Genomic DNA, 24,762 nt, shown 5'->3' on the forward strand with positions numbered 1-24,762 from the left:
TGTTAGACCCTATACCGACTAAGCTACTGAAAGAAATACTTCCAGAGGTCATAGATCCTCTTCTTAATATCATTAATTCGTCTTTGTCTCTAGGATACGTACCAAAAAACTTTAAGCTGGCTATGATTAAACCGCTTGTTAAAAAAACGCAACTTGATCCTTCAGAATTAGTCAATTACAGGCCGATCTCGAATCTACCTTTTCTGTCAAAGATATTAGAAAAGGCAGTATCCTCACAACTGTGTTCCTTTCTTGAAAGAAATGATATCTGCGAGGATTTCCAGTCCGGATTTAGACCGTACCATAGTACCGAAACAGCTCTCGTTAGAGTCACAAATGATTTGCTCTTATCATCCGATCGTGGTTGTATCTCTCTATTAGTGTTACTCGATCTTAGCGCTGCATTTGACACCATCGACCACAACGTTCTTTTAAATAGATTAGAACATTATGTTGGCATTACAGGAAATGCACTAGCATGGTTTAAATCATACTTATCTGACCGTTATCAGTTTGTAGCAGTAAATGATGAGATGTCTCATCGATCACAGGTTAAGTATGGCGTACCACAAGGCTCAGTATTAGGACCGCTGCTGTTCACTCTGTACATGCTACCATTAGGAGATATCATTAGGAAACATGGAATTAGCTTTCACTGTTATGCTGACGATACTCAGCTCTATATTTCTTCAAAACCTAACGAAACTTATCAATTCACAAAATTAACGGAATGCATAGCGGATATAAAAAAATTGGATGACTTGTAATTTCCTACTTCTAAATTCTGAAAAAACAGAGATTCTAATTATTGGACAAAAAACTTCCTCACGTAATAATCTAGAATACTGTCTAACACTTGATGGCTGCTCTGTTAAGTCTTCGTCGTCGGTTAGGAACCTGGGTGTGCTCTTTGATACCAATCTTTCATTTGAAAGTCACGTGTCTAGTATCTGTAAAACTGCATTTTTCCATCTTAAAAATATATCTAAATTACGTCATATGCTCTCATTGACAAATGCGGAACAATTAGTTCATGCGTTCATGACCTCAAGGCTAGATTATTGTAATGCTCTACTGGGTGGTTGCCCTGCACGCTTAATAAACAAACTACAGCTGGTCCAAAACGCAGCAGCTCGAGTTCTTACCAGAACCAGGAAGTATGACCATATTAGCCCAGTTCTGTCAAAACTGCACTGGCTCCCTATTAAACATCGCATAAATTTTAAAATATTGCTGATTACTTACAAAGCACTGAATGGTTTAGCTCCGCAGTACTTGAGCGAGCTCTTAACGCATTATAGTCCGTCACGTCTATTACGATCTCAAAATTCCGGCCAGTTGATTATACCTAGAATATCAAAATCAACTGCTGGTGGTAGATCCTTTTCCTATTTAGCACCAAAACTCTGGAACAGTCTTCCTACCATTGTCCGGGAAGCAGACACACTCTGTCAGTTCAAAGCCAGATTAAAGACACATCTCTTTGACCTAGCTTTCACATAATACATTATAGACTTCTATAATTTAATGTTATGCTGCATAGATTAGGTCAGCCGGAACCGGGAACACTTCCCAAAAATCCTGATGTACTCGTTACATCATGAGAAGAATGGCATCTACGCTAATTTTAGTGTCTGTGTTTATCCCAAGGTTTTTCCTGCAGCCTGCCGGATCCAGGCCGTATCCAGATCTGACGAAGGACCTTCACCTGGACCGATGACAACGCAGTGCTGAAGTGCCAACTGCCAACTAGTCTCTCCCTATGGAGGATCCCACTACCACTCTACAGATAAGGCGTTGTCGGGAAAATTCGTCTTGCGGTCCTACCCCAAAGCAACAAATAAAATAAAATTCCTTATCAAAATTTATAAGGAAAGACAAGTATTTTGTTTAGGCTTGGCTTGTAGGGAATTCCAAACCTGCGTATATTCTAACGCACATAACTATAGAACCCATTCTAAATGCGCATGTGAACGCCATCAGCGTTTCTCACAGGTTCGCGTTTAAAGTCTGTGTAGAGAGAATGGTGTCGTCTTAGCGGCCCCTAATTTAATAACAAATGATCATTGCGACGGAACCAAATCAATTAAAACTAACTTTAGATGGAAATAACTTAACTCTGCTGTAAAGCCGAAACAATCTCTGTTACCTTAAATTATACGCTTATCTCTGTAAAGCTGCTTTGAGACAATCTACATTGTTAAAAGCGCTATATAAATGAAGATGACTTGACTTGACTTTTAATGCCTGCAGGATTGCACATGAAAATTTAATAAGGTTGAATAACATAATGTTCTTCCATTTTCACCCCAGATATTATAACAGTTGGGTAAGTTACTCTAAAATAGTTAATAATTACTAACTACAAATGACATCTTCAACAGTGTAATTAAATGAATGTAATAATGACTATCTTTAGAAAGTATTGGTCTACTTATTACTAAATCCCATATCAACCTCAACCACTTGAACAATACAAGGAGAGACAAGAAACTGCAGTTTTAATGCTTTCAAATAAACAATATACAATTGCATAAATTATTAGTGAATTGACCAAAGTGTGTAGAGGGAGAAGGTTACATTAAAAATATACCTTTTAAAAATGTATATTAAATATACAGAATTATTCTATAGTCTAATGCAATTACATCAGATTTTACTTTAAATTACAGAAGAATTAAGAGTAATCCCTTTAATTAAATTACAGTATTTAGATTACTTGGTAATTACACCCATAACTGTATAACAGTAATTAAAATGTAAACGTACGCATTGACTCGAGCAACTAGCTAACTTAACTCTCTTATCTGTCCTTCGCTGCTGGAGCCGATATTTAAAAAATAATAATAATATGTGTTCTTACTCTCCATATGCTTGCAGAAGCTCATCCAGTTCTGCTGGTGAAAAATATAAAATAATAAGAGAAATACCTCTTTTTGTCTGGCGCTGTTGCCATAGTGACTCATAATATCTGCGCTCCATTGATAAAGGCGTAAAAGTAAACAAAAATAACGACTTTATTCCACTATTCATTTCCTTCTCTCTGGGCCTCGAGCTATTTCACGTAGTGTTTTTGCGCAGCGCGTCTATGTTGTACGTCACACTTAGGCTTACTATTGGCCGACGCTGGTCACGTGTGATGCGTGTGACGTACAACACAGACGCGCTACGCAAAAACACTACGTGAACTCACTCGAGGCCTAGAGAGAAGGAAATGAATAGTGGAATAAAGTCGTTATTTTTGTTTACTTTTTGCGCACAGAAAGTATTCTCGTCGCTTGATAAACTTAAGATTGAGCCACTGATGTCACATGGACTACTTTGATGATGTCTTTATTGCCTTTCTGGACATGGACAGTATGCCATCCATTGACTTTCAGTGGAGGAACAGAAAGCTCTCGGACTAAATCTAAAATATCTTAAACTGTGTTCCGAAGATGAACGGAGGTCTTACGGGCTTGGAACGACATGAGTCATTAATGACATAATTTTCATTTTTGGGCGAACTAACCCTTTAACTCAGAGTCAGTCAATTCTATGACGCCATGCAACACCATTTGACGCCATACAACTCAGTCAGAGTTGATTCATTTCAGCTGTTATGTAACCGAAACTCAGAGTTTCCCATCTCAGGGTAAGTCAACTCAGAGTTCAAGTTTTAACTTGAAAACAGCCCCCAGGGGACTCTTACCACTGCATATTTTGTATCCCATGATGTCGCCCCCTCATCAGACACACCCAGTTCAAGTCTTGCAATCTGTACTATTGAGCTGACAAGTTGAATAAGGTGTGTTCGGTGAGGGAGACATGCAAAATGTGCAGTGGTGAGAAGTCAAAAAAACTTTTTTTCTGGGTCTCAGGAGGATATAGATCTAATAATTTTACGTACGCATTTAACAAAATAGCCTAACTTACTTATTTCAAATGATTAGGCCTACTTTTAACCGGTTGATTTAACTATTGTCCGAACGAGCTGATTTGTAAACGAACAGGACTTCTCAGTGTTATTGTCATAAGTGGTTTAGCTCGACGAGCAACTGAATCAAACATTGAAGGGTAAGTAAAACAGAGATGAATTTGATTTGACTTGTCACAGGAAAAGGTTTACATGAAAGTAAATTACATTGCATTGAATTGTGAAGGCAATTTATTAATGGGCTTTCAAACGATTTACACAACATCTTGAATGTTGTTGTTGTTATTTTTATTATTATTATCATCATCATCTGTGTCACAATATGTTAGGCTACATATAGGCATAGCCTTTTTGATGTAGGCTAGCCTTTGATTCCTGATTTGTATGTATTCTACAAACCTGAAAATCAGGATTGAATAAATAATTTGATTATAGGTCCTAGGGCAAAACTGATACACACACTAAAAGACTCGCCATTACTAGAGGTAGATGGCTTTATGATGATTTCAAATTAAACACTATGAATTACAATTAATAAATAATTATTTTAACGATCCAGAAAAATCTTAAACACTGACCAATGAGATAATGTTAGTATCAATGCACTGTGACACTGTTTTGTTAAATTTATGGGGGGAAACCTGTGGTTAAGTTTTACCATAAAAAGGATGATAAAATATATATTTTACAGTTCCTATAAAATGTCATTAAATCGTGTAATGCTAATATGCTAACCTGTTTGAGATGGGCTACATTTTTAAAGTAAAATATTTTTTTATTATTTAATATATGGTAAGGACATTTTACCAATTAACAGGTTTTTACTGTAGCATTTTTCCATTCTTAAAGTATTTTTTTTAGAAGTGTACAGAGCTCACAAAATATTTGTAACTTGTGAGATATTCATGCAAATCTTTAAGTCTGTTTTTAAAGTTTCTAGTTGTTTGCTAAATTAATTAACTGTGTATTTCTGTGTTTGTGTATGATTTTAGCTGTAAAGTCATGGCTTCCCCCAGTGGTTTGTCTGAAAAATGCACATGTTCAATATGTCTGGACGTGTTCACTGACCCTGTAACTACTTCCTGTGGACACAACTTCTGTATGGCCTGCATCAGAACCCACAGAGACCAAAGTACATGCTCAAGGTGCCCGCTGTGTGGGACGGCATTGGACTCAAAAAAAGATTTTAACATAAACAGAACGATTAGAGAAATCGCAGAGGACATCAAAAGAAAAAGGATCCAGGAGAAGCTTGAAGTGTCCTGTGATAGTTGTCCAAAGAAGAAAATGCGGATTGCTGTTAAGTCATGCTTGCACTGTGGAACTTCTTTCTGCAAGACTCACTTGGAGCCCCATGAAACTGCAGAAAAACTCATGAAACACAAACTAATCAACCCCGTGAAGAATCTTGATGAATACATTTGCAAGAATCATGAAAGACCTCTGGATGTTTACTGTAGAGATGATCAGACAGCCATCTGTCAATTCTGCACCGAGAGTGACCACAAGAATCACAATACTGTCCCTTTGGAGGAGGAGAGTTTGGTAATGCTAATTACTCAGCATTCATTAACAGCAACTCTGAAAATATACAGAATCATTTTAGAAACATTACCAACTGATGATATACCACAACCTACATTACTTTATTTTCACAGAAATTGCTGATGAATAAAAAGATAGCGGTGCTGCAGGAAATTCAGGACAAGTTGCGGAAAATTAAAGAAATTAAACATTCTACAAGGTTTAACAAAGTAAGTGGTATTGATTCTGCCCTCGAGCAGATTTTATTTCTGTGCTGTCCTTCTGTATTGTTTGAGTGTCCACAAGATCATTTAGTTTTAATTTGTACTTATTTTCAGCAAGCCAAAGAGAGGGAGATCGAAGAGAACATCAAGTATTTCAAGGATATCTTTGATAAAAACAACGCGGAGCTACTTGAGCTCACGGAGGAAAAGCATAAAGAAACAGAAAGACGAGGCGAGGAGCTCATCAGAGAACTAGATGAAGAGATCAAGGAGCTGAAGAGAAGACAAACTGAACTGGAGCAGCTCTCAAATCCTATGGATTTCACACAAGTCAGTCTTTCTCATCAAACCATGGTAAGAAATGAAGCCACATGTACACTTGACTTAAGGGCGTTTTTTCCCTCTATCTATTCTAGATTATTAACCTCCTGCACAACGCCATAAATACAAAGCGCTCAAACAACATCAAGATCAGCGCACATGAACATGGCCGTATTCTGAGGAAGACAATATCACGGCTTCAGAGTGTCTTGGATGAGAAAATGAGAGAAACTGGTAAATATTTACCAATGTAACCAATCATATTTACATCATCATACACTCTTTAATCAGACAGAAACACATATTTAGTTCTTTCCCACTGTTCTTCCCACTGTAGTTGGCAGAGAGCTGCGGAGTATACAACGTTATGCAGGTATGGAAAATCTGATTACTAAAAGTTACATTTTAGTACATTAAAAATAAACTAAAAGCCAGATTTACTAACAGCTAGCACCAACATGAACCCTCTTTTGCTGTTAAAAACGATACTGTCTGGATGTACTAAAGCTACACAGGGAAAAATTAGCGATGAAAAGGCGTGAACACAGTTATTGTGCATATGAATTTGAGTTTCTCAATCAAAAACAACATTTATGGGAGAGTATTTAAAGTCCGCGTGAACCGGAAGTTGCAAACGACTTTTCTCCAGTGTAGGCATTTCCCAGTGAAAAGGAATATTGAAGAGAGGGCAGGGTTTTACTCTAGCGCTCCTCCTCTCCATCTCTGCTCATAGCAGACTAACGGTTTGAGGGGAGTGGTTAAGCGTTGGCCAAACCAATTCCTCAAACCTACGTCATCAGAGAAGGTCCTCCAAAGCAGAGGGGAGGGGCATTTTCAGATTTTGATTAAAGATTACGAAGCCAAAACATTTTTTTGGGTGGATTGACTTGCATGGATGAATTGTTCACCACAAAACGATCAATTTAGGCAAACAAAGTAAATATGGTCAGTTTTGATTTCATGTGGACTTTAAATAAATCACACAACATAGTTTCTTCTACACTCTCAGAAAAAAATGTTCAGTGGGGTTCTATATAGAACCTTTGGTTTCTTGGTTCTCGCACGTCAAGTGAACATGCTTGAGCTTCCGTTTACCATAACCGATGTGTGAGTTGATAAATGTTTATATATGAATAAAAGCCTAAATTAAATCATCGTAAAAATCAATCGATTCTCTTCAGAAAATTTGGACTAAACCGCTCAATTCTTATGGATTAGTTTTACGATCTCTTTATGAACTTTTTGAAGCGTCAAAGTGTCAGTTGTGTAACTGTCAATAGAGGGACAGAAAGCTCACAGATTTCTTCAAAAAGATCTTAATTTGGGTTCTGAAGATGAACTAAAGTCTTACGGGTTTAGAACGACATGAGGGTGAGTAATTAATGACAAAATTGTATTTAATAATTGCATAATACTTTCTTGTTTAATGGGTTAGTTCATTTTTTCTAGTGATAAAGGTTTGTTTATGAGCTGATTAATACAATTTAATTAAAGTTAGAAATTAAATAAAACTAAATCCATGAAATGATCCCATGATGGGAACTCCTAAAATAAGTCTTAGTAAATCTGGCCCTATTGTAAAATTTACTATCAAAAAAGAAAGATGATCCTTTATACTGATGTGTTGTAGTACAGCACCATATAAAGTTTTACGTGAATGAACGTGAACTATACTGACTTGGCCAAAAAATGTACATTAACCCTTATATCTTTTATCAGTGGATGTGACACTTGACCCTGACACAGCTCATCCTGAACTCATGTTGTCTGACAATGGGAAAGAGGTCTGGAATACAGGCAAGTCACAGAAGATTCCTGACACCCCAAAAAGATTTAACCATTGCTCGTGTGTCTTAGGAACGAAAGGGTTCTCCTCACGGAAATTTTATTATGAAGTTCAAGTCAGCGGGAAGACGGAGTGGGATTTAGGTGTGGCAAAAGAATCCATAGACAGAAAAGGGGAAATTGGGCTCAACCCTGAAAATGGATATTGGACTATATGGCTGAGGAACAGGGATGCGTATGAAGCGAACGATCTGTCCGCTACACCTCTCACCTTGATAGAGAAGCCAGTGAAAGTGGGAGTTTTTGTGGATTTTCAAGAGGGTCTGGTCTCTTTTTATGATGTTGAAGCCAGGTATCATATATACTCTTTCACAGGACAGACTTTTCCTAAAAAGCTCTATCCATATTTCAGTCCTGGAGAATACGAAGAAGGGCAGAACTCACCTCCTCTGATCATTACACCTGTGGACTCAATCGAATAAATCAACTTTTAAAAGAAATATTCAAATTAATTTTTATATAACATATATAACAAATATAAGTCTTTGTATATAACATCTTCAGACCTAAATGATGTTCAATGCAAGTATGACCATTCTTTATTTCTACTCTAAATGCAACCATGAATGATCATTAATCAATTATTATTATTTGTTATTTATTACTATTTTATTATAATCAATTTGAATTAATTAAAAAATATTTCTAATGTTCATTTCAATTTGAATCCCATTGTTGGAAGCATATATTCTGTACGTAACAATCAGATTACAAATTCATTACATATTTAATACATTTTTCACTTAGCAGATGCTTTTATCAAACAAAATGTTGTTAAAACATCTTTTATTTTGCTGCTTTTGCTAATTTCAAATCCAAATGAACATTTTCAACATGTGCTTTATAATGTTATAAATTGTGATATATAAATTTTTATGTCAGAATTCAAATTCAATGTACAAGAAACATCATGAAAAATTCGAATCTTTTATCAATATGTAAGTAACAAAATCACCCAAAATAGCGGCTAAAAAACAGATAACATAAGGACATTCAGAACATTCAATGTTTCACCACATTTCAAGCATTAATTTTCTCATTATTCACCATTTTTTTGTCTTCTTCTTAAGATTTCTTCTTAAACACTTCTTCTTCAATTGCCTTTGTGTAATTGCAGTAGCTTCCTTTGTCACCATCTCACTGAGTTTTTCAAGCAGTTCTGAGGTGTAATTGTGACCATCAGTGTCAATGACATGGTACCTGTTCTGACAACAACGAACCACTTTACAGAGCTTTTTGCAGTACAAAATATGCCTGTCAATGCGTTGCCCAAGTTTTTTAAGCTCTCTGCCATGTGTGAAGATAATCATCATACGTTTTGTGGTTCTTGGATCTAGTCTTTTTTTGAAGGTGTGGAAAAGACCTTGTTGTTGCTCACTGAATTTAGATATCGGTGTTATCCAGAGAATTACATTGGGGCCAGGGTTGGATAACTTAACACACTTCTGCATTTCCTCGTTCCAACTCGATTTGTCGAGGGAAAAGAGATTTGGAGTGTCCACTACAGTGACATTTCCTACTGTCTTTTCCATGGACTCTTTCGTCACAGTCTCCACTCCACTTTTGCTAGGAAAGTAGTTGCCACCAAGGATGATGTTGCCAACTGTACTTTTCCCAGCTCTGGAAGGCCCTGTCAGAAGGATCCTCATAGGTTGGTGAATGCTGTCAGGGTTCAACGTTGCCATTTTGATGCTGTCATGGTTCAACGCTGCCGTTTTGACGCTGTCATGTTTCAACGCTGCCGTTTTGATGCTGCCAGGGCTCAACGCTGCTGTTTTGAACAATAAATAAACAAATATTTTAAAGATTTCTTTCCCTTAAAAGTTGGAGTGAGAGTATTTCCCCTCAACTTACATTTTCTGTACATCAGCATGTATGGTAGGCTTGAACTGTCAAAAAAATAATAATACTTTTTTACTACAAAATACTATGAAATACTTTTTTGACATTCTTCACAAGAGAGAGAACAACACTTACTTTTCCAGTGATGCTTCTGAAGTCTGTAAGATGTTGACAATATTAAAGAATAAAATGAACAGTCTTGAGTCATATTAATTTGCTAATGATACAATGCTAATCAAACAAACAAATGTACCTGTGTTACATTGTAGTCATCAAAACAGTACCATATCCCATTTTCAAAAGATCTGATGATTGCATTGTAGTGTCCACTACCGTATCCACCCATATGATTTATAACGGCATAAAGTTCATATATAGGCCAATTATCCTGCAGAGAAAGATGTTAAAAATGTTTAAACAGTTTTATACTGCTTTTAAATAGCATTTTGTTTTTGGTATGATGGATTGATGAAACCTCTTTGGGTAGACTTAGAGGTACATCCAGACGACATTCATTCTTCTTGTATCTCATCTGTATGTAATCAAAGTCAAACCTCTTCAGATGCAGAGTGAGAACAGTAGGATATTTATCTATTTTACTCCACTGCAGCAAGAGGAAGAACATTGCCAGGAAGAATGAAAAAGCATATGTTAAGCACAAGTTGGAAACTCATAAATACTTGGTTCAGTAATCATGGGTTGATCATCTAAATAAGTGATGGATGTGGAAAAATCTCACATTTTCATTTACTCACAGTTTCTGTTTCTGTTTTTTGGTCACATCTTTCACAATACATCCAGTCGTCCTCTTCTAGTTTTGAATGTTCAAAGAAGGTCTTCAGGCTTTTTTCCTATAGGGTCAGAAAAATAAAACACGTGGTTTTAGAGGGAAGCTATACTGTCTCCCAAGAACAACAACAACAAAAATTTGTCTAACGTTAACTTTGCATATGATAGTCTTCATACCATATCATACTTATCATTTCCGGCATCGATAGACAGCAGTATTGAGATGAACGTGCTGGGTTCTGGGGTTTCATTGCCACATTGGCCACATTTTGTTATGTTGTTCATTTTCCCTTCAAAGACCTGGAACAAATGCACTGTGCTCTCATAGGCTGATTCTTAACTGCATCACCATAAATAATCAATGATGATAAAAGAGACTTACAGTATTCAGTTGTTTCCCTCACACCGAAACAGACTTATGTTTATGTGAAATACCTTAGAGGCAGGTTTCCCCACTGCTTTTAAAATCTTCCTATAATACTCCACTGCATCTTGTTGCTCACAAACTTGAAGGTATAAAAGAAGAATTATGAAAACAATGTTCTAACCTTAATGTAAATATGTGACCCTGGACAACAAAACCAGTCACATTGGTAAATTTTTTAAAATTGAGATTTATACATCATCTGAAAGCTGAATAAATAAGCTTTCCATTGATATTGATGTATGGTTTGTTAGGATAGGACAATGTTTGGCCGAGATACAACTATTTGAAAATCTGGAATCTGAGGGTGCCAAAAAATCGAAACATTGAGAAAATTACCTTTGAATTTGTCCATTTATGTTCACGATTGTGCTGCATTCACTCACAAAAATAAATGTTTATATTTACGGTAGGAAATATACTAAATATCTTAATGGAACATGATCTTTACTTAATATTTTAATAATTTTTGGCATAAAAGAAAAATCAATAATTTTGACCAATACAAATTATTGTTGGCTATTGCCAAATATACACGTGCTACTTGTGGCTGGTTTTGTGATCCAGGATCACACACACACACACACACACACACACACACACACACACACACACACACACACACACACCGTGTCTAATTCCAAGACTCCTGGTTATTCCTTCAGTTGTGGCTGCATTTTCTGACAGCTTAGTAAACAGCTTCTGAAGTTGTAGCAAGAGAGTTTCCTCACCACAATCTCCAGGAGCTTCTTGTCTAAATTGAAATTACAAATTAAAAAGTAGGCTAAAGAAAAGGGCAATAAAATAAAGTATGAAATTAGTAGCCTAAATAATCGTATAATTAGTAGATACAATAATCATAATAACTTTATTCATTCATCATTTTACCTCCCAGTCCCCACTGTCTCTCTGAATTCTGGGGTCATGAATAGACACTGCAATACTGCGTTTAAGTAGCAGGTTGCGCCTTGATTTTTCAGGCCATTGTATTGGACTTCGTTCCTGAATGCAAAAGTAAATATTTCATTTGTTCATTGGGTTCTAGATGTAGGCTATTCTACAAAGTGTCCTCAAATAAGAAAACGGAATGTCAAAATTGTGTTTTAAGGTTATTTCACATATTTACAGGAACAAGTGCACACGCAATGAACGGAAAGTTTAGGCTTGATGTTTCGATAGGTAGGCTATAGGCTAGGCTACTTTAAATATTGATTTTCTATAGGCTACTTTAAATATTGATTTTCTAGGCTATGTCGTGAGGTTTTTGGAAGTCAACCCACCTGTCATGAGATCCATGTGAACGCTTCTGGGCTGTAATATGGGTGCCGGGCTTCTTCATGCTGATTGCGGACATTTTAATCTGGCTCATATAGGCTATGAGACTTTACACGTGTCTGTATTCACCGGTTTTGCACCTGTTGTCTGTTGGTTAATCTGGTTAAACGCATTCCGTGGATAATTTTAAATGCATAATATGCTCAATAACGAGTAGGACTATTCATCACGAAGGAACTAATAGACTTGTGAATTGAATTATCCCACATAAATATGAATGAAACTATAATCAGAATTTACCTTATTAAAACTCTTCTTTTCTTCTGGAACAAGAAGGAAATTCATAGAGGACAAAGCACAGTGTATTGTCGTTTACACCGCTTTCAAAGCGAGGCTATTAGGCTACGTTCAACTTCGCCCAGGCAACTAAGTTATAGTTTTACTTTCGTTTTTTGTACGAAAACTATTTTGTTGTTGACGACAGAAACTATCAAGTAGACTGAGCATAAATTCAGACATAATTATTCAAAACTAATCATTTTGTTTGTAGCATTCAAATTTTATTACAATTATGTCATTTAATATGAAGAAAGTAAACGTTGGTTTATTAATTTGACCACTTCAAGAATAAAAGTAGCAATCACAAGTCATCAGAGACTTTTCTTCATCGATTCAAATACCTGAGACTGTTTCAGATAATGTTCTCCCATTATCCCCGATATGTGACAGACAAATCCAATTAATTTACAATAGCATATACAGATTCCACACTCATAATAACAGTGATCAACAAAAGTCTCTGCGTCTGCCTAAAAGTTGATGATTCCGGCAGAGACTCGAATTCTTCTCATGCAACCTCCAGGTAAACGCAAGACCATGAAGAGGGTGGAGCGATCCTTAATTTGGTGGTCTAGAAACGTGTCGTTGTCCTCCAGTTGTTTATCTGTGTACAGCAGTCTCAGGGACGATGGATCATCCCCTGATAAGATGAAAAAGGTTAAACATTTACAGAATGGTATAGGCTATTACATTTAATTTATTTTATCAATTTTTTATCCAATCTATTTATAAATAAGCTCAACTGATCCTTGTGGAAAAAGGTTTGTAGATCTCTCTCAAATACTGGTTTAAAAAAAAAAAAACTACTTTCAAGTATGGGTAGGTTGGTATACACTTTCCATGTCAGGTGGTAGACTACAACCAATGGAAAACTAGGAAGATGCTATTTTATCAAACGTATTTTTTGTATTTAAAAATTCTATGTACGAACTTGATAGCATAGGCAAAAGCTAATACAGGCATCCAAGTTGAAGCTGTTCAATGTCAAATTAGTTGCAAAAGTCAGGTGGCGCAACTGCAATGATTGTATATGATTTTTTAAAAACATTTAGGCAAAATAAATAATAGCCTATATAAGCTTTTTATTTTATTTTTTATTATTGTTCTAAAATCTAGATTTTAAATTGTTAAAAAGAATCATTCATTTATTCTCTTCTCTCCACATGCTTATTAAAAGGATAGCTTAATAAAGGCTACTAGACAACGTCTAACATTTTCTTGCCGATGTGGAAATCACCACCGGTTATGTGACCAGGAAACGGCCTACTTTCACAAACTTTTTAAGAAAGGCATAGCTTATTGAATTTTACTAGAGTTGAATGGATATATTTTATATTAGCATTCGATCGTACCTGCTTGACCGGGCAATTTCTCTGCAACTTTCTTTTTGAATGCCAAAATAGTCATTTTGTTGAAATCTTCCTCTGTCGTCGCAACATCAACGGTTTTTTTCTCCCCCTTTATTCCAACCACCATGATCTGGTATATCTTTCCCATTTTCGGAGAACACCTAAAGCAAGTTAGGCTACTGCAAGACTCCGTATAAAATGTGAAAGTTTCACTTTCTGTTTTTATGCAAGGTGTTGACGCCCTGATAGAAAAATACCCTACATTACGCCTAGGCTACTGTCTATAAACAGGCAATGATAATCTAATAAACGAAATATAATAAAATCATTTTATTATTCTCAGATAGGCTATCCTAAATATCCATGGCAAGGCTGTTCCATTTTAGCTACTGTATTCAAGTGACTAAGGAAGTTAATTTTGTCGTTCAGATTAAATATTCATTCTGTGTGAAGCTAAAATAATAGGCTAGTCGATTAAGCCTCTTTGCAAAAAACAAACACAAACACAGACATGCCTACTTTACAGGTAGGCTATATTATCTCAACCCATCAGTCGAAAAGCCATGTGACAAACTGGAAAGAGAACAAAACTCTGTCAACATCAGTCTTGGTTTCATTTCTAAACCGTTTTGAACTGTTGGACCAAAAATGACGGAACAACAGCACGAAGAAAAACGCTACGATCCCAATGACACAACGCTGAAGTTTGTAACGCGCCAGGATGACATAAGTATGTATTTACTACTGTTTATATAAAAATAATTTATTTTAAGGAGGCAGAGAGAAACTCAAAACAAGTGCGCTTTGTCTCAATAATCCCAACGGCTGTTTAGTTAGATTCGCTAGGCTTTCGTTTTCATACTCTCTGGCAATCTCATTTATTCAGCCCAAACCAATCCAAATATAGCACAAGGCTAATTTTAAGAAATAAAATATTAAATAGCCCTATAAATCAATTTAACTATGACATTATGATATCAAACTAAAAGTAAAATGTTCAGAAAAATATCCCTTTTATTGCACAAGGCTCTGTTTTTGGAATTAGCATTTCACATGTTTTATAATCATTTTGGAACTTTAAATGTATGCAATAAGGCTGCTGTAAATCCATTAAACTACAACACTATTTGGCCCCAAGGTATCAAACCAACTTTTTAAATTACTCAGAATATTATTATTCATGTTGCACAAGGCTTGCTTTTCAGAGGTTTTTTTTTCTTTTCTTTTTTTTTTTGGTATAGGCCTACAGTAGGCCTACTGGGCCATTTCAATCCATAAACTGTTAAATAGCATAACAGCTGCTTCTCTTACCGCAACATAATCTAGATGCTATTTACTGAATACTGAGCAATGTAGTCTTTATGCTGCTTTTAAAATAGAAAGAGTATTCCACGTGAAATGTTTCCGACAGTTGTAGTGTAGGCTACTACATCTTTGTCACATCATGACCTCATAGTTGCATGTTTAATTAAGGTATAGTGGCATCCAGTCAACTTCTTAAAAACATGTACTTTGTTCATAAATCTAAATAATAATAAAAAATCAAATGATGAATCAGTTGATTCACTCTTGAAATGAAGCCAAGCACACTGCCTGCACAAACAATGGCCAAAGGTTTTCGCATATAGAAGCTTGTATTGTCAATAGTACTGAATTGCCTTGTGATTTTAAGCAGTAATTATGGCAACTGCACATGCATCCATCCAAAAAAGCTTTATACAAACCATCTCAGCACCAATTAACTTGTATATACAGCCGGGGATGATGACCCTGAGACTCGTCGTGCTGAGATGTCATGTGGCCATGCTGTCACTCCACAGTCACTGACTGGGTGGTGTCGAAGTCTACTTGACCAGGTATTTAGAATAAAGAGTACTTGTTAACAGGCACATACTTACAGTAATCTATAATTATTTCTGCCTTTCATTCTCAGGGTCAGCACAAGTTTTTGTGCCCTGCACTTAAAGATGGCACAGTACAAAGATGCAATGCAGAATGGCCCTATGTGGAGGTGCGGAGGTTGGCTGTACTGACACAGGAGGAACAGAGCCATTTTGAAGAGACAATGGCTGTCCTGGCTGCAGCTGAGTACTGCGAACACAAAACAGTGAGTTACTGGTGCACACTCAGATGCATGTATCCAAAAATAATTGCATCCTTGTATATTCATATATATGTAAAGATGCAATTATTTTTTTTATTAAAGGTGACATATTATGCCCCTTTTCACAAGATGTAATATAAATCTACTGTGTCCCCAGAATGTGTCTGCAAAATTTCAGCTCTAAATACTTCCCAGATCATTTATAAGCTTGTCAAATATGCCCCTTTTTGGGTGTGAACAAACACGCAGTTTTTGTGTGTCCCTTTAAATGCAAATGAGCTGCTGCTCCCCGTCCTGTTCAGAACAGGGCCACGAGCTTCGGATATTCAGGTGTTGTGCCGAATTTCGACCCCCGCCAAATTGTTACCCCCCTCGCATTGGTAGGTTTAGGATTAGTTGTGAGGGAGGGGTTAGGATTAGGCAATCAGGTATTGACTTATATATGATATATATGGCCATTGATATATATGCTGCTTTTTCCATTCCTTGATCTTTAACTTTATCTATTTACCTTCAGTGTCCTGGCTGTCAAACTTTTGTTGAGAGAGCAGACATTACCAACCTCTGTGCCATTTGCACAATCTGCACGGCTGAGATGGGTCGGACATATCAGTTCTGCTGGCAGTGTATGAAAGAGTGGGAAGGTCCAGGCCCTCGATCTGACCGCTGTGACAACCCTGGCTGCACCAATCCCGACATCGAAAAGCTGGCAAAATGTCGTAATGTTATACTACCTGAAGTTAATAATGTGAGTTGTCCCTCCATGCGGGCTTGCCCCACTTGTGGCAATCTTGTTGAGCACGACACAACAGGGTGCAAGAATATCATATGTAATCGCTGCAGGGTAGAATTCTGCTTCGTCTGCCTGAAAGTCACTCAAACATGTTTACAAACAAGCAGTTACTTCATTGGCTGTTCAGCTGGGGTCGCGCCACGGCAGACTTCCATTCCTATCTGGAATAGAAGTGAAAACAATTGAAGAAGCCAAGCAAAATGACACGTTAAAGGCTATATTAAAATGTTCCATTTCTTGTGTGTAATAAATAAGCTGTGATTTTATGCAAAAATCAAATATGTAAGGTGAAGGTGTAGTGTTTTTGTGTAGATTTCTGTCCATTGCTCTTGTTCTCTAAATAAAATGGAATAAAATGGATTGTGTTCATAATGGTCACATGGCCAGCTAAATTTGTTGTGGCATAACAGCACTACTATATGAAAGTCAGTTAGCTGATGAATATTGTGCCATGGGATATTTAATCAGTACTAAAAAGAAAAGCAGAAAAATGTTGGTTTTTGAAAGTTGTAAATAAAACAAAGATTATAGGAGAAATTAAAAAAAACAAAAAAACAAAAACCTATTTCGGTATTGTGCTTTCAATTTGTTATTTACCATTTCTTTGTATAATTTACTAGTAGTTTCTGAGTGAAATCGGTTGCTACACAAACTGTATAACAAACATTTACAACTATCAACATTTACTAGTTAAAATGGAATTTCCCTTTATTGCCAAATCCTTCTGGCAAAGAAACTGAGTGGAACTGAGGAATACTGGTTTTGGTTTCTGTTATACTGAAATTTGATTCTCTGAGAAATGTGCCGAGATTTCAAAGGACAAAATTCCTTTCTTCTTCTCTGGAATTTTCTTAATCTAATGGCTCAAATGCTAGACAGGTAAACAATTTAATTATATGGCAAATGTTGAATGGAGTTTCCCTTAAGGCCCTATGAAAATATGAACTGGTTTTTCAGCTCAGATGTAGTACCAATAAAAGTTAAGATGCAATACAACTAAATAATGCAACAATTAAGCGTGCAAAACATATACCGATAAAAACGGTACATTCTAGATTGCATGATAATGTAGCTGATTATGGTACATCTCACACTGATGTGAGCTCTTTTACCAGTGGGGTAATCTGAGCTAAATGGGGACAAGGTGAAGTCTTAAATCACAGGGGAACGAGAGAAGACCTTGATACCCGTCTCAGTTCTTTTTTAATATTACTGAAACCAGTCTTGAGACCTTTAAGACATCATCAGGCATTCCAGTGATCATTCTGAAAATCTTATATTTGTCATTATAATGTAGACATCACAATATTATAGACATTTCAAAATAATGAAGCACATATAGAGACTTTGTTTTAACTGATTATGTGTTTATTTAGCATGAGGCAATGTACTTAATTCTAAACAAGAAAATGTAATAAAATTTTACAACAAAATAATTGGACCCATCTGTTAACTTTGATGAAGAAAAAAAAAAGAAAAAAGAAAACTTAATAGGGGCTATTCAGATGCAGAACTTTGACTGGACGTTGTCTGCTGAGACTTGAGCTTCTTGTAGTATTTCTGGAGGAGGGAGAGAAAGAGGATAAAAAGGTAACTATAAATAAATGTGAGTGTTTAGAATGGACTTTAGCAGCACTTAAAATAATATTTAATCCCAATAAGTAAATAAGGTGCAATTAACATTCAGAAATTAAATAGTAACTTGTACCTCCATGTTCTGGTAATGCCTTAGGCTACTACAGTGACTTTTCTTAGCAGTTTCCTCATTGCCATAGAACAAAGAGCAGAGTCTGCAGAAGAAACCTGTCTTGGGCACCACAAAATCAACCCCTGTGAAACAGATAACAAAAAAAAACTCAGCTTGGAGGTGATGTGATAAAGCATATGATTCAGTCATGTTCACAGCATTATCAAACAAAGCCTTTTTGGTTATAGAAAGCCAATAATTTAGAGCTGATGTTAGTGTCATTTGTAGTGGATCTCTTACCAATGGGGTTGTCTGGGCTAAACGGGGGCAAGGTGAAGTCTTCACTCACAGGGGATTGAGAGCGGGCCTTTTTAACCTCGGGTTCCTGTATCGACTCAGTCTCCCGACGTTGCTTGGACTCTTCTGCAAATTAAAATGAAGGAAAGGTATAAGTGAGAACATGCAATGGTACAAAAAACCCCAGCTAAAATACATTAATATGTGATGTAAAATAGTTGTCTATGAGACTGAATACCTTTGATAGTGGATTTTTTATTAGGGACTGGTGTGCCAACAATATCGCTTTCTGACTTAGCAGAATTGTCATCATCTTTAGCACTAGGCCTGTCCTCTTCTGACCCTGAAGAGAGCTCCAGACTCAATGAATCTGGAACTGTTTCAGCCGTTTGCAGTTCTGGGTTAACATTAAGATCCATGGATTCTAGAGCTGCAGGAGGACTCTCGCTTATGGAAGCAGCTGCCGCTGGTTCACACTCCGCACTCATCTCGGGCTCCTCTTCTTCTTCAGCACTCTTTGTCGCCCCTCTTTTACCTCTTGTGGATCGCCTCACTACAAAGAGCAAAAAGGGGACAACAGTGATTACAAAACCCACGTGCCGTTTAGACTTAAAAAAAACCCTCCTTTGCAGCTGTGTACCCTTAGAGAAGATCACATATTCAATGAGAAACAAGGGTGAATTATTTTATAAAATCTGGAAACCCTTTTTGAATTATATAAATTAGGGCTGAACGATACATCGAATTTTCATCGTCATCACGATATGAACTCGCGCGATGAACACATCGCAACAGACAGCCTGACACGATGAATAACACCTGGTTCAGATTACAAGAATTTTGTGTCTGTTACGATAGTCACGGTGTCAGATTACACGATTTTGACTCCTAAAATCTTGTCGTGTCATGGACAAGAAACATGTCAGACTACACGTTGCTTTCCGACCAGTCATCGCGTGCCGTCACACGCACGCACGCACACACACACACACACACACACACACACACAGTCCCTCGCTCACTCACTCGCGCTAAATCGCGTAATCCAGGCAGGTAATAAACGTTTGACCTATTACGCAAATAACCTATTAAAGCACTAAGACATGGGAACAGTATATTCTATTTTACAATGTCTATAAAAAAAAAAAAATACAGGAATTGTTGTTAGCTATAGCTAACATTCACATTTGAATATTTATCGCAAGTCATATCGTCATCGCAATATTAAACAATGTTATCGCACATCGCAGCTTTTCCTCATATCGTGCAGCCCTAATATAAATATACCACGTCTTGATTTCATAGTTAGTTTTCTAACTGGCTTACATTGTATCTCCATTTGTAATTTTTATTTGTTTTTTTTTTTTCATTTTTTTTTCTCTTTGTTGTGGTTTTTGTTGTCACTGTTGCTTCATTTGTGTTTTGTTGGATGTTTGTTATTGTATTTGAAAAAAGTTAAATAAAAATTAGATAGAACTCCTTTCTATCTTTTACTCACCTGGGGTCTGACGACCCCTCTTTTTGGCCCTTGTAGGTCTCTTTTTAATATGCTTCTCCTCTTTGATCTCTTCGCTAGGTGGTTGTTCGTCTTCCTCCTCCCCAACTTCATCCACAGTTACAAAATTCATCTTGCGGAGCTCTTCCAGGTCACATGAATCCTCTTCGTGACTTGGTGATTTCACAGGCTCCTCTGGTATGATTGGTGTTGTGCTTCTGGGACTGGTTGGCTTGGCTTCACTTTTCTCCAATTCCTCAATCTCCTCATCGTCACCTTTGGCCTCATCCAAGGTTACAAGAGTCTAAAAAAAAAAAAAAAAAAAAAAGGCCATGTAAACATACAGGAAAGAACTAAACCAAACCAAGGTAGCCTTAATGATGGGTTTGAATACAATTTAAGTGTTGGCAACCAAAAGAGAACTGACCTCAGGGTTGAATGAATCAAATTCCTCCTCTTCATCAACAATCTCATCCAACGTGACCAGGCCTTGAAGTTCTTTGTCCAACTGGTATTCTTCACCCCCCGTTTCATCTTCTTCAACCTCATCAACTGTTAAAAGTCCCTCAGGTACTTCATCAGCCTTTGAACGCTGATCCTCAATTGATTCATCAGGATAATCTTCCTCGCCCTCACTGACCTCATCAAGAGTAACCAAAGCATCATGGGATGGAAGTTCAGAGATCACAGTCGCCTCATCTTTACTGTCCATCTCTGAGGCAGATGTTTCAGTCGGTTTGGGTTGGTCATCTTCTGATTTCACTAAAGTTTCTGCAGAAGTTGGTGGGCAGCCTTCCGTCTGTGAAGGAGAGGAGGAAACTGCCTGGCTTGGCTCAAATTCATCCAAGACCCCAATGTCAGTGCTTTCTTTCACGGTTGAAAGGGTTTCAACATTGGCATCCAGCATGGCTGAAGCACTTTCTGCTACAGTACAAAGCTCTGTTGTCTCGTTCTTAACAACGGCAGTTTCCATCCCATCTGTTCCCAGCAGTTTATCAACACTCTCTTCCTGAGACTCATGCTCTTCTGGCTTTTGAGATGCGACCACTTCCGCAACTGGCGTGGTTTCTTCAGTCTTGGTGTCCATTTTGTCCATACATTCAATAACTCCAGGTTCCCCTGTCTCAGAAGGCATAGTCTTGTCAGTATGTTCTGGTGTATTAGCTTGACTTGACTGTGCAATAGGAGAAACGACAGAATGGGGATCGGGTTCACCCTGAATCTCCTCGTCCCTAGCTGAAGACTCTGCGTTTGAGACCACAGTGTCCTCTGCATCATCCCCTACTTCGTCAACGGTGACAAACTCATCAATGTTAAATGGAAAAGGCTCTTCATCGTTTTCCTGTAAAGCACAAATTCCTAATCAGCAACGTCTATTTTTCCAGTTATTAGACAGCAAACGTGTTCAATGTTGATGCTTACCTTTTCGGTTGTCCTTGTTTTTGAGTGACTCCTTGAGGGTTGTGAGTTTTTGCTATGACTCTATAAAAAAAAGCAAAAACAACAAATCAAGCAAAAACATTAACATTTCAGAGCAATTTCACAACTGAAGAAACAGAACCATCAAAGTAAAAACAGCCTTAGCGCTATATATATATATATATATATATATATATATATATATATATATATATATATATATATATATATATTAGGGGTGTGCAAAGCAGCTGGTATTTGTATCTGTATTTGTATTTGTTGAGGGGGGGAAAGTATTTGTATTTGTATTCGAGTAAAATTCAAAATAGGTGTAAAAAATCAATTTTTTTTTGCGTTACACTTCTAATTTACGTTATAGTGTAAGTATTCTTTAATTATATCCATTAAAATAATTATGGATATGCAATATGTAAAATATTTTTTTCAAAACTGCATTCATATTTAATTTTAAAAGGGCTTTTTAAACCTGCTAAGAGTTATCCGGCCAAGAATAAACTGCTTTTCTGACGGACTGATATTAATGACATAATGACGGCTTTTTATTTAATTTCTCATCTCCATAAATATATCTAAAGCTAATGCAAGGGCTAGAAACCAATTAATTATTTGCTGATACGTCCTCGTCATCACGAAGAGCGCAGTTCGCACCGCTTTCTCCTTTCCACAAGCGTTGTTCTCTCGCGGCGTCTGTCGTTGCTATGCAACCGTGAACATACTGTAGGCGCTCCTGGAAAAACGAGCGCGCGCCTACATTTGAAATCTGCACGCGCAAAAAACGCGCTATGTGAACGGCCCCTTATGACAACGTGATAGCCTAATCCAAAATATTTCCATATGTGGCTCTTTCCTCCTTTCTTATCAACAAGTGGATTTACATCAGCAGCGCCGCCGGTTGCCATGTCTCATGAGGAAACGCAGCTTTCTGATATAAAGTTTTTCTTGTTCCCGAATACAAATATTTTTAAAGTATTTGTTCGAAATAAGTATTTGTAAAAAACACATTATTTGTGCCTTTCCGAATACCGTATTCGGGTTCGGCTCCACCCCTAATATATATATATATATATATATATATATATATATATATATATATATATATATATATATATATATATAAAATATATGGTCCTTCTCACCCTGCGATCAACATCATGCCCCCTTGATCGCTTTGATGGAGGACTGGATTCTCGCCTACTTCTTCGGGAGGATGATCCCCCACGCCTGGTGGTAGGACCATCTTCTTCAGAATTACCCCTGTTCCTGTGCCTAGAAGCTGACTCCTTCTCTGGGGACGAGGTGTCCACAGGCCTGCTTCTGGACCCAGAGTTCTGAGACTTTTTCTCTTTCTCTGCCTGTTTTTTGTTCTCTGCTTGAGTGGTTTTCTTCGTCGCTTGAGCTGGTTTCTTTGAGCTTGATGGACCTTTTGTGGTTGTCTTCTCTGCAGATTTTTTCTCCATCTCCGCCTTCTGTTTGGCTTCCTCTTCAGCACGTTTTAATGAAGACTGTAAGCGACACTGATGGACAGCTAATTCAAGGGCCTTCAAAATTTCCTGCGTAACCGGAGGAAAGTCCAGAGGGTCGTCGTCGTCGTTCTGTAAGGGCTCAGGCACTGTTTGGGGAAGGTTTGAGGCACAATTAACTGTGACAGATGAATTACTGACAGTTTGATCAGAAGTGGAGGGCAGATCAGAGGCAGAATCTAAAGTTGAAAAGGAGTCAGATGCAACGGCTGCAAGTTCAGTTTGATTACTTGACTCATGGTTAATGTCCACCTCTAAAGATTCAGTTGGTGTCACTGTCAAGTCATTCGATTGGCCCTCGTTGTTGATCTTGAGCTCCTGTTGTCCACATGCTTCCTCTTTGACATCAGTGCCTTTGGTAGGTTCTTCTGGACTCTGTGTCTCCATGGCCTCTACTGCCGTTTCCTCACTGCTAACAGCTGAAGCGACAATATCCATTTCTGACTTGGACTCAACATTCTTGTCGTCGTCTTGCTTATCATTGTCAATTTTGCTTTCTTCCACAGATGAAGGAACCAATTCTTTGGGAGCATCTTCAGCCTGTGGGACATTCTGATTGTTGTTCGCGAGTGAAGTCATTGTCTGATCAGTTGTGTCAAATAAGACAACAGATTCTGAAGAAGCCAATTCGTACTCTGCTTTTGCAGATGTCACCGAAACAGCGGATTCTCCTGAAGGAACTGAGGATGCCAATTCAAGATTTGCTTTCCCAGGTTCAACTGAAACTGAAGATTCTGAAGCAGGAACAGAGGATGTAATTTCAAGCACTGTCTTCCCAGATTCAGAAGCAGGAACAGAGGATCCAACTACATTCTCTGTGTTCACAGACTCAACTGTAACAGCAGATTCTGATGCAGGAGCAGATGATTCAACTTCAAGCTCTGCTTTCCCAGACTCAACTGAAACGGCAGATTCTGAAGAGGGAACAGATGATTCAACGTCAAGCTCTGCTTTCCCAGACTCAACTGAAACTGCAGATTCTGAAGCAGGAGCAGATGATTCAACGTCAAGCTCTGCTTTCCCAGACTCAACTGAAACTGCAGATTCTGAAGCAGGAGCAGATGATTCAATGTCAAGCTTTGCTTTCCCAGACTCAGCTGAAATGGCAGATTCTGAAGAGGGAACAGATGATTCAACTTCAAGTTTTGCTTTCCCAGACTCAACTGAAACGGCAGATTCTGAAGAGGGAACAGAGGATCCAATTTCAAGCTCCTTGTTCATAGACTCAGGTTCTGCACTGGGAACTAAGGATCCAGCTTCATGCTCTTTTTTCACAGATTCAGTCTCCGGGGTCACCATGACAGTTTCAGTAACAGCTTGGGTATCCATCTCTGTTTTAATCTCAGGAGTAGGTACATTAGCAGGCATTCCAACTGCAATGTCTTTGGGAGCTGCAGTAACTTGGGTTTTCAACTTCAACTTTTCTTCACTATGCACAGTAGATGTAGTAGACGCACCAGAAGCTGCTGCTGCAGCCACTGTCTTTTTAGCTTTGACCGTATTAGGTTTACTTTCTGTTGCTGCTGATTGACCAGGAGGCTTCGTTCTAAAAGGAGACAATTATTTAGAAATTTCCAG

The 24,762-nt window shown here is 37.5% G+C and overlaps 5 protein-coding genes across 8 annotated transcripts in view; 2 read left to right on the forward strand and 3 right to left on the reverse strand.

Moving 5' to 3' along the window:
- The first annotated feature begins 3,808 nt into the window (after nt 1–3,808).
- LOC308679748 (E3 ubiquitin-protein ligase TRIM39-like) lies at nt 3,809–8,255 on the forward strand. The gene is made up of 7 exons (XM_081347417.1): nt 3,809–4,056; nt 4,909–5,461; nt 5,575–5,670; nt 5,779–5,994; nt 6,081–6,219; nt 6,323–6,358; nt 7,705–8,255. The coding sequence occupies exons 2-7, from the start codon at nt 4,919–4,921 to the stop codon at nt 8,250–8,252; spliced, it is 1,578 nt and encodes a 525-aa protein (XP_081203543.1). The 5' UTR covers nt 3,809–4,056; nt 4,909–4,918; the 3' UTR covers nt 8,253–8,255.
- Nucleotides 8,256–8,488: 233 nt separating this feature from the next.
- Nucleotides 8,489–12,585, reverse strand: LOC308687323 (ubiquitin carboxyl-terminal hydrolase 47). 2 transcript variants are annotated; one of them, XM_081359776.1, is made up of 12 exons: nt 12,461–12,585; nt 12,166–12,307; nt 11,774–11,887; nt 11,515–11,639; nt 10,897–10,967; nt 10,639–10,761; nt 10,428–10,523; nt 10,148–10,276; nt 9,926–10,060; nt 9,808–9,830; nt 9,685–9,719; nt 8,489–9,601 (listed from the first exon to the last, which is right to left on the reverse strand). In XM_081359776.1, exons 2-12 carry the CDS (start codon nt 12,252–12,254, stop codon nt 8,874–8,876), a joined length of 1,668 nt encoding a protein of 555 aa, XP_081215902.1. In that variant the 5' UTR covers nt 12,255–12,307; nt 12,461–12,585; the 3' UTR covers nt 8,489–8,873. The 2 variants fall into 2 exon arrangements, with proteins under 2 accessions (XP_081215902.1, XP_081215903.1); XM_081359777.1 differs by having other exon boundaries at nt 12,166–12,319; nt 12,461–12,584.
- A 265-nt stretch (nt 12,586–12,850) lies between these two features.
- On the reverse strand, nt 12,851–13,996 carry LOC308687325 (uncharacterized protein; the record flags this gene model as incomplete). The annotated part of the gene is made up of 2 exons (XM_081359780.1): nt 12,851–13,139; nt 13,852–13,996. The coding sequence occupies 2 exons, from the start codon at nt 13,994–13,996 to the stop codon at nt 12,970–12,972; spliced, it is 315 nt and encodes a 104-aa protein (XP_081215906.1). The 3' UTR covers nt 12,851–12,969.
- On the forward strand, nt 13,056–18,200 carry LOC308687324 (uncharacterized protein). 2 transcript variants are annotated; one of them, XM_081359779.1, is made up of 5 exons: nt 13,056–13,260; nt 14,375–14,578; nt 15,604–15,704; nt 15,782–15,955; nt 16,470–18,200. In XM_081359779.1, the coding sequence occupies exons 2-5, from the start codon at nt 14,497–14,499 to the stop codon at nt 16,929–16,931; spliced, it is 819 nt and encodes a 272-aa protein (XP_081215905.1). In that variant the 5' UTR covers nt 13,056–13,260; nt 14,375–14,496; the 3' UTR covers nt 16,932–18,200. The 2 variants fall into 2 exon arrangements, with proteins under 2 accessions (XP_081215905.1, XP_081215904.1); XM_081359778.1 differs by lacking the exon at nt 13,056–13,260 and having other exon boundaries at nt 14,109–14,578.
- Nucleotides 18,092–24,762, reverse strand: part of znf638 (zinc finger protein 638) — a 34,207-nt gene continuing 27,536 nt past the window's right edge. For both annotated transcript variants that reach the window (XM_081359774.1, XM_081359775.1), the window contains exons 18-25: nt 22,801–24,730; nt 21,647–21,706; nt 20,652–21,566; nt 20,228–20,528; nt 18,968–19,282; nt 18,733–18,855; nt 18,454–18,575; nt 18,092–18,305 (exon numbers count right to left, since the gene is read on the reverse strand). In XM_081359774.1, coding sequence (XP_081215900.1) covers nt 18,243–18,305; nt 18,454–18,575; nt 18,733–18,855; nt 18,968–19,282; nt 20,228–20,528; nt 20,652–21,566; nt 21,647–21,706; nt 22,801–24,730 — 3,829 coding nt within the window. In that variant the 3' untranslated portion in view covers nt 18,092–18,242. The remainder of the gene's footprint in view (nt 18,306–18,453; nt 18,576–18,732; nt 18,856–18,967; nt 19,283–20,227; nt 20,529–20,651; nt 21,567–21,646; nt 21,707–22,800; nt 24,731–24,762) is intronic.

The sequence above is a fragment of the Scardinius erythrophthalmus genome (genome assembly GCF_964197995.2).
Source record: "Scardinius erythrophthalmus genome assembly, chromosome: 2".
NCBI lineage: Eukaryota > Metazoa > Chordata > Actinopteri > Cypriniformes > Leuciscidae > Scardinius > Scardinius erythrophthalmus.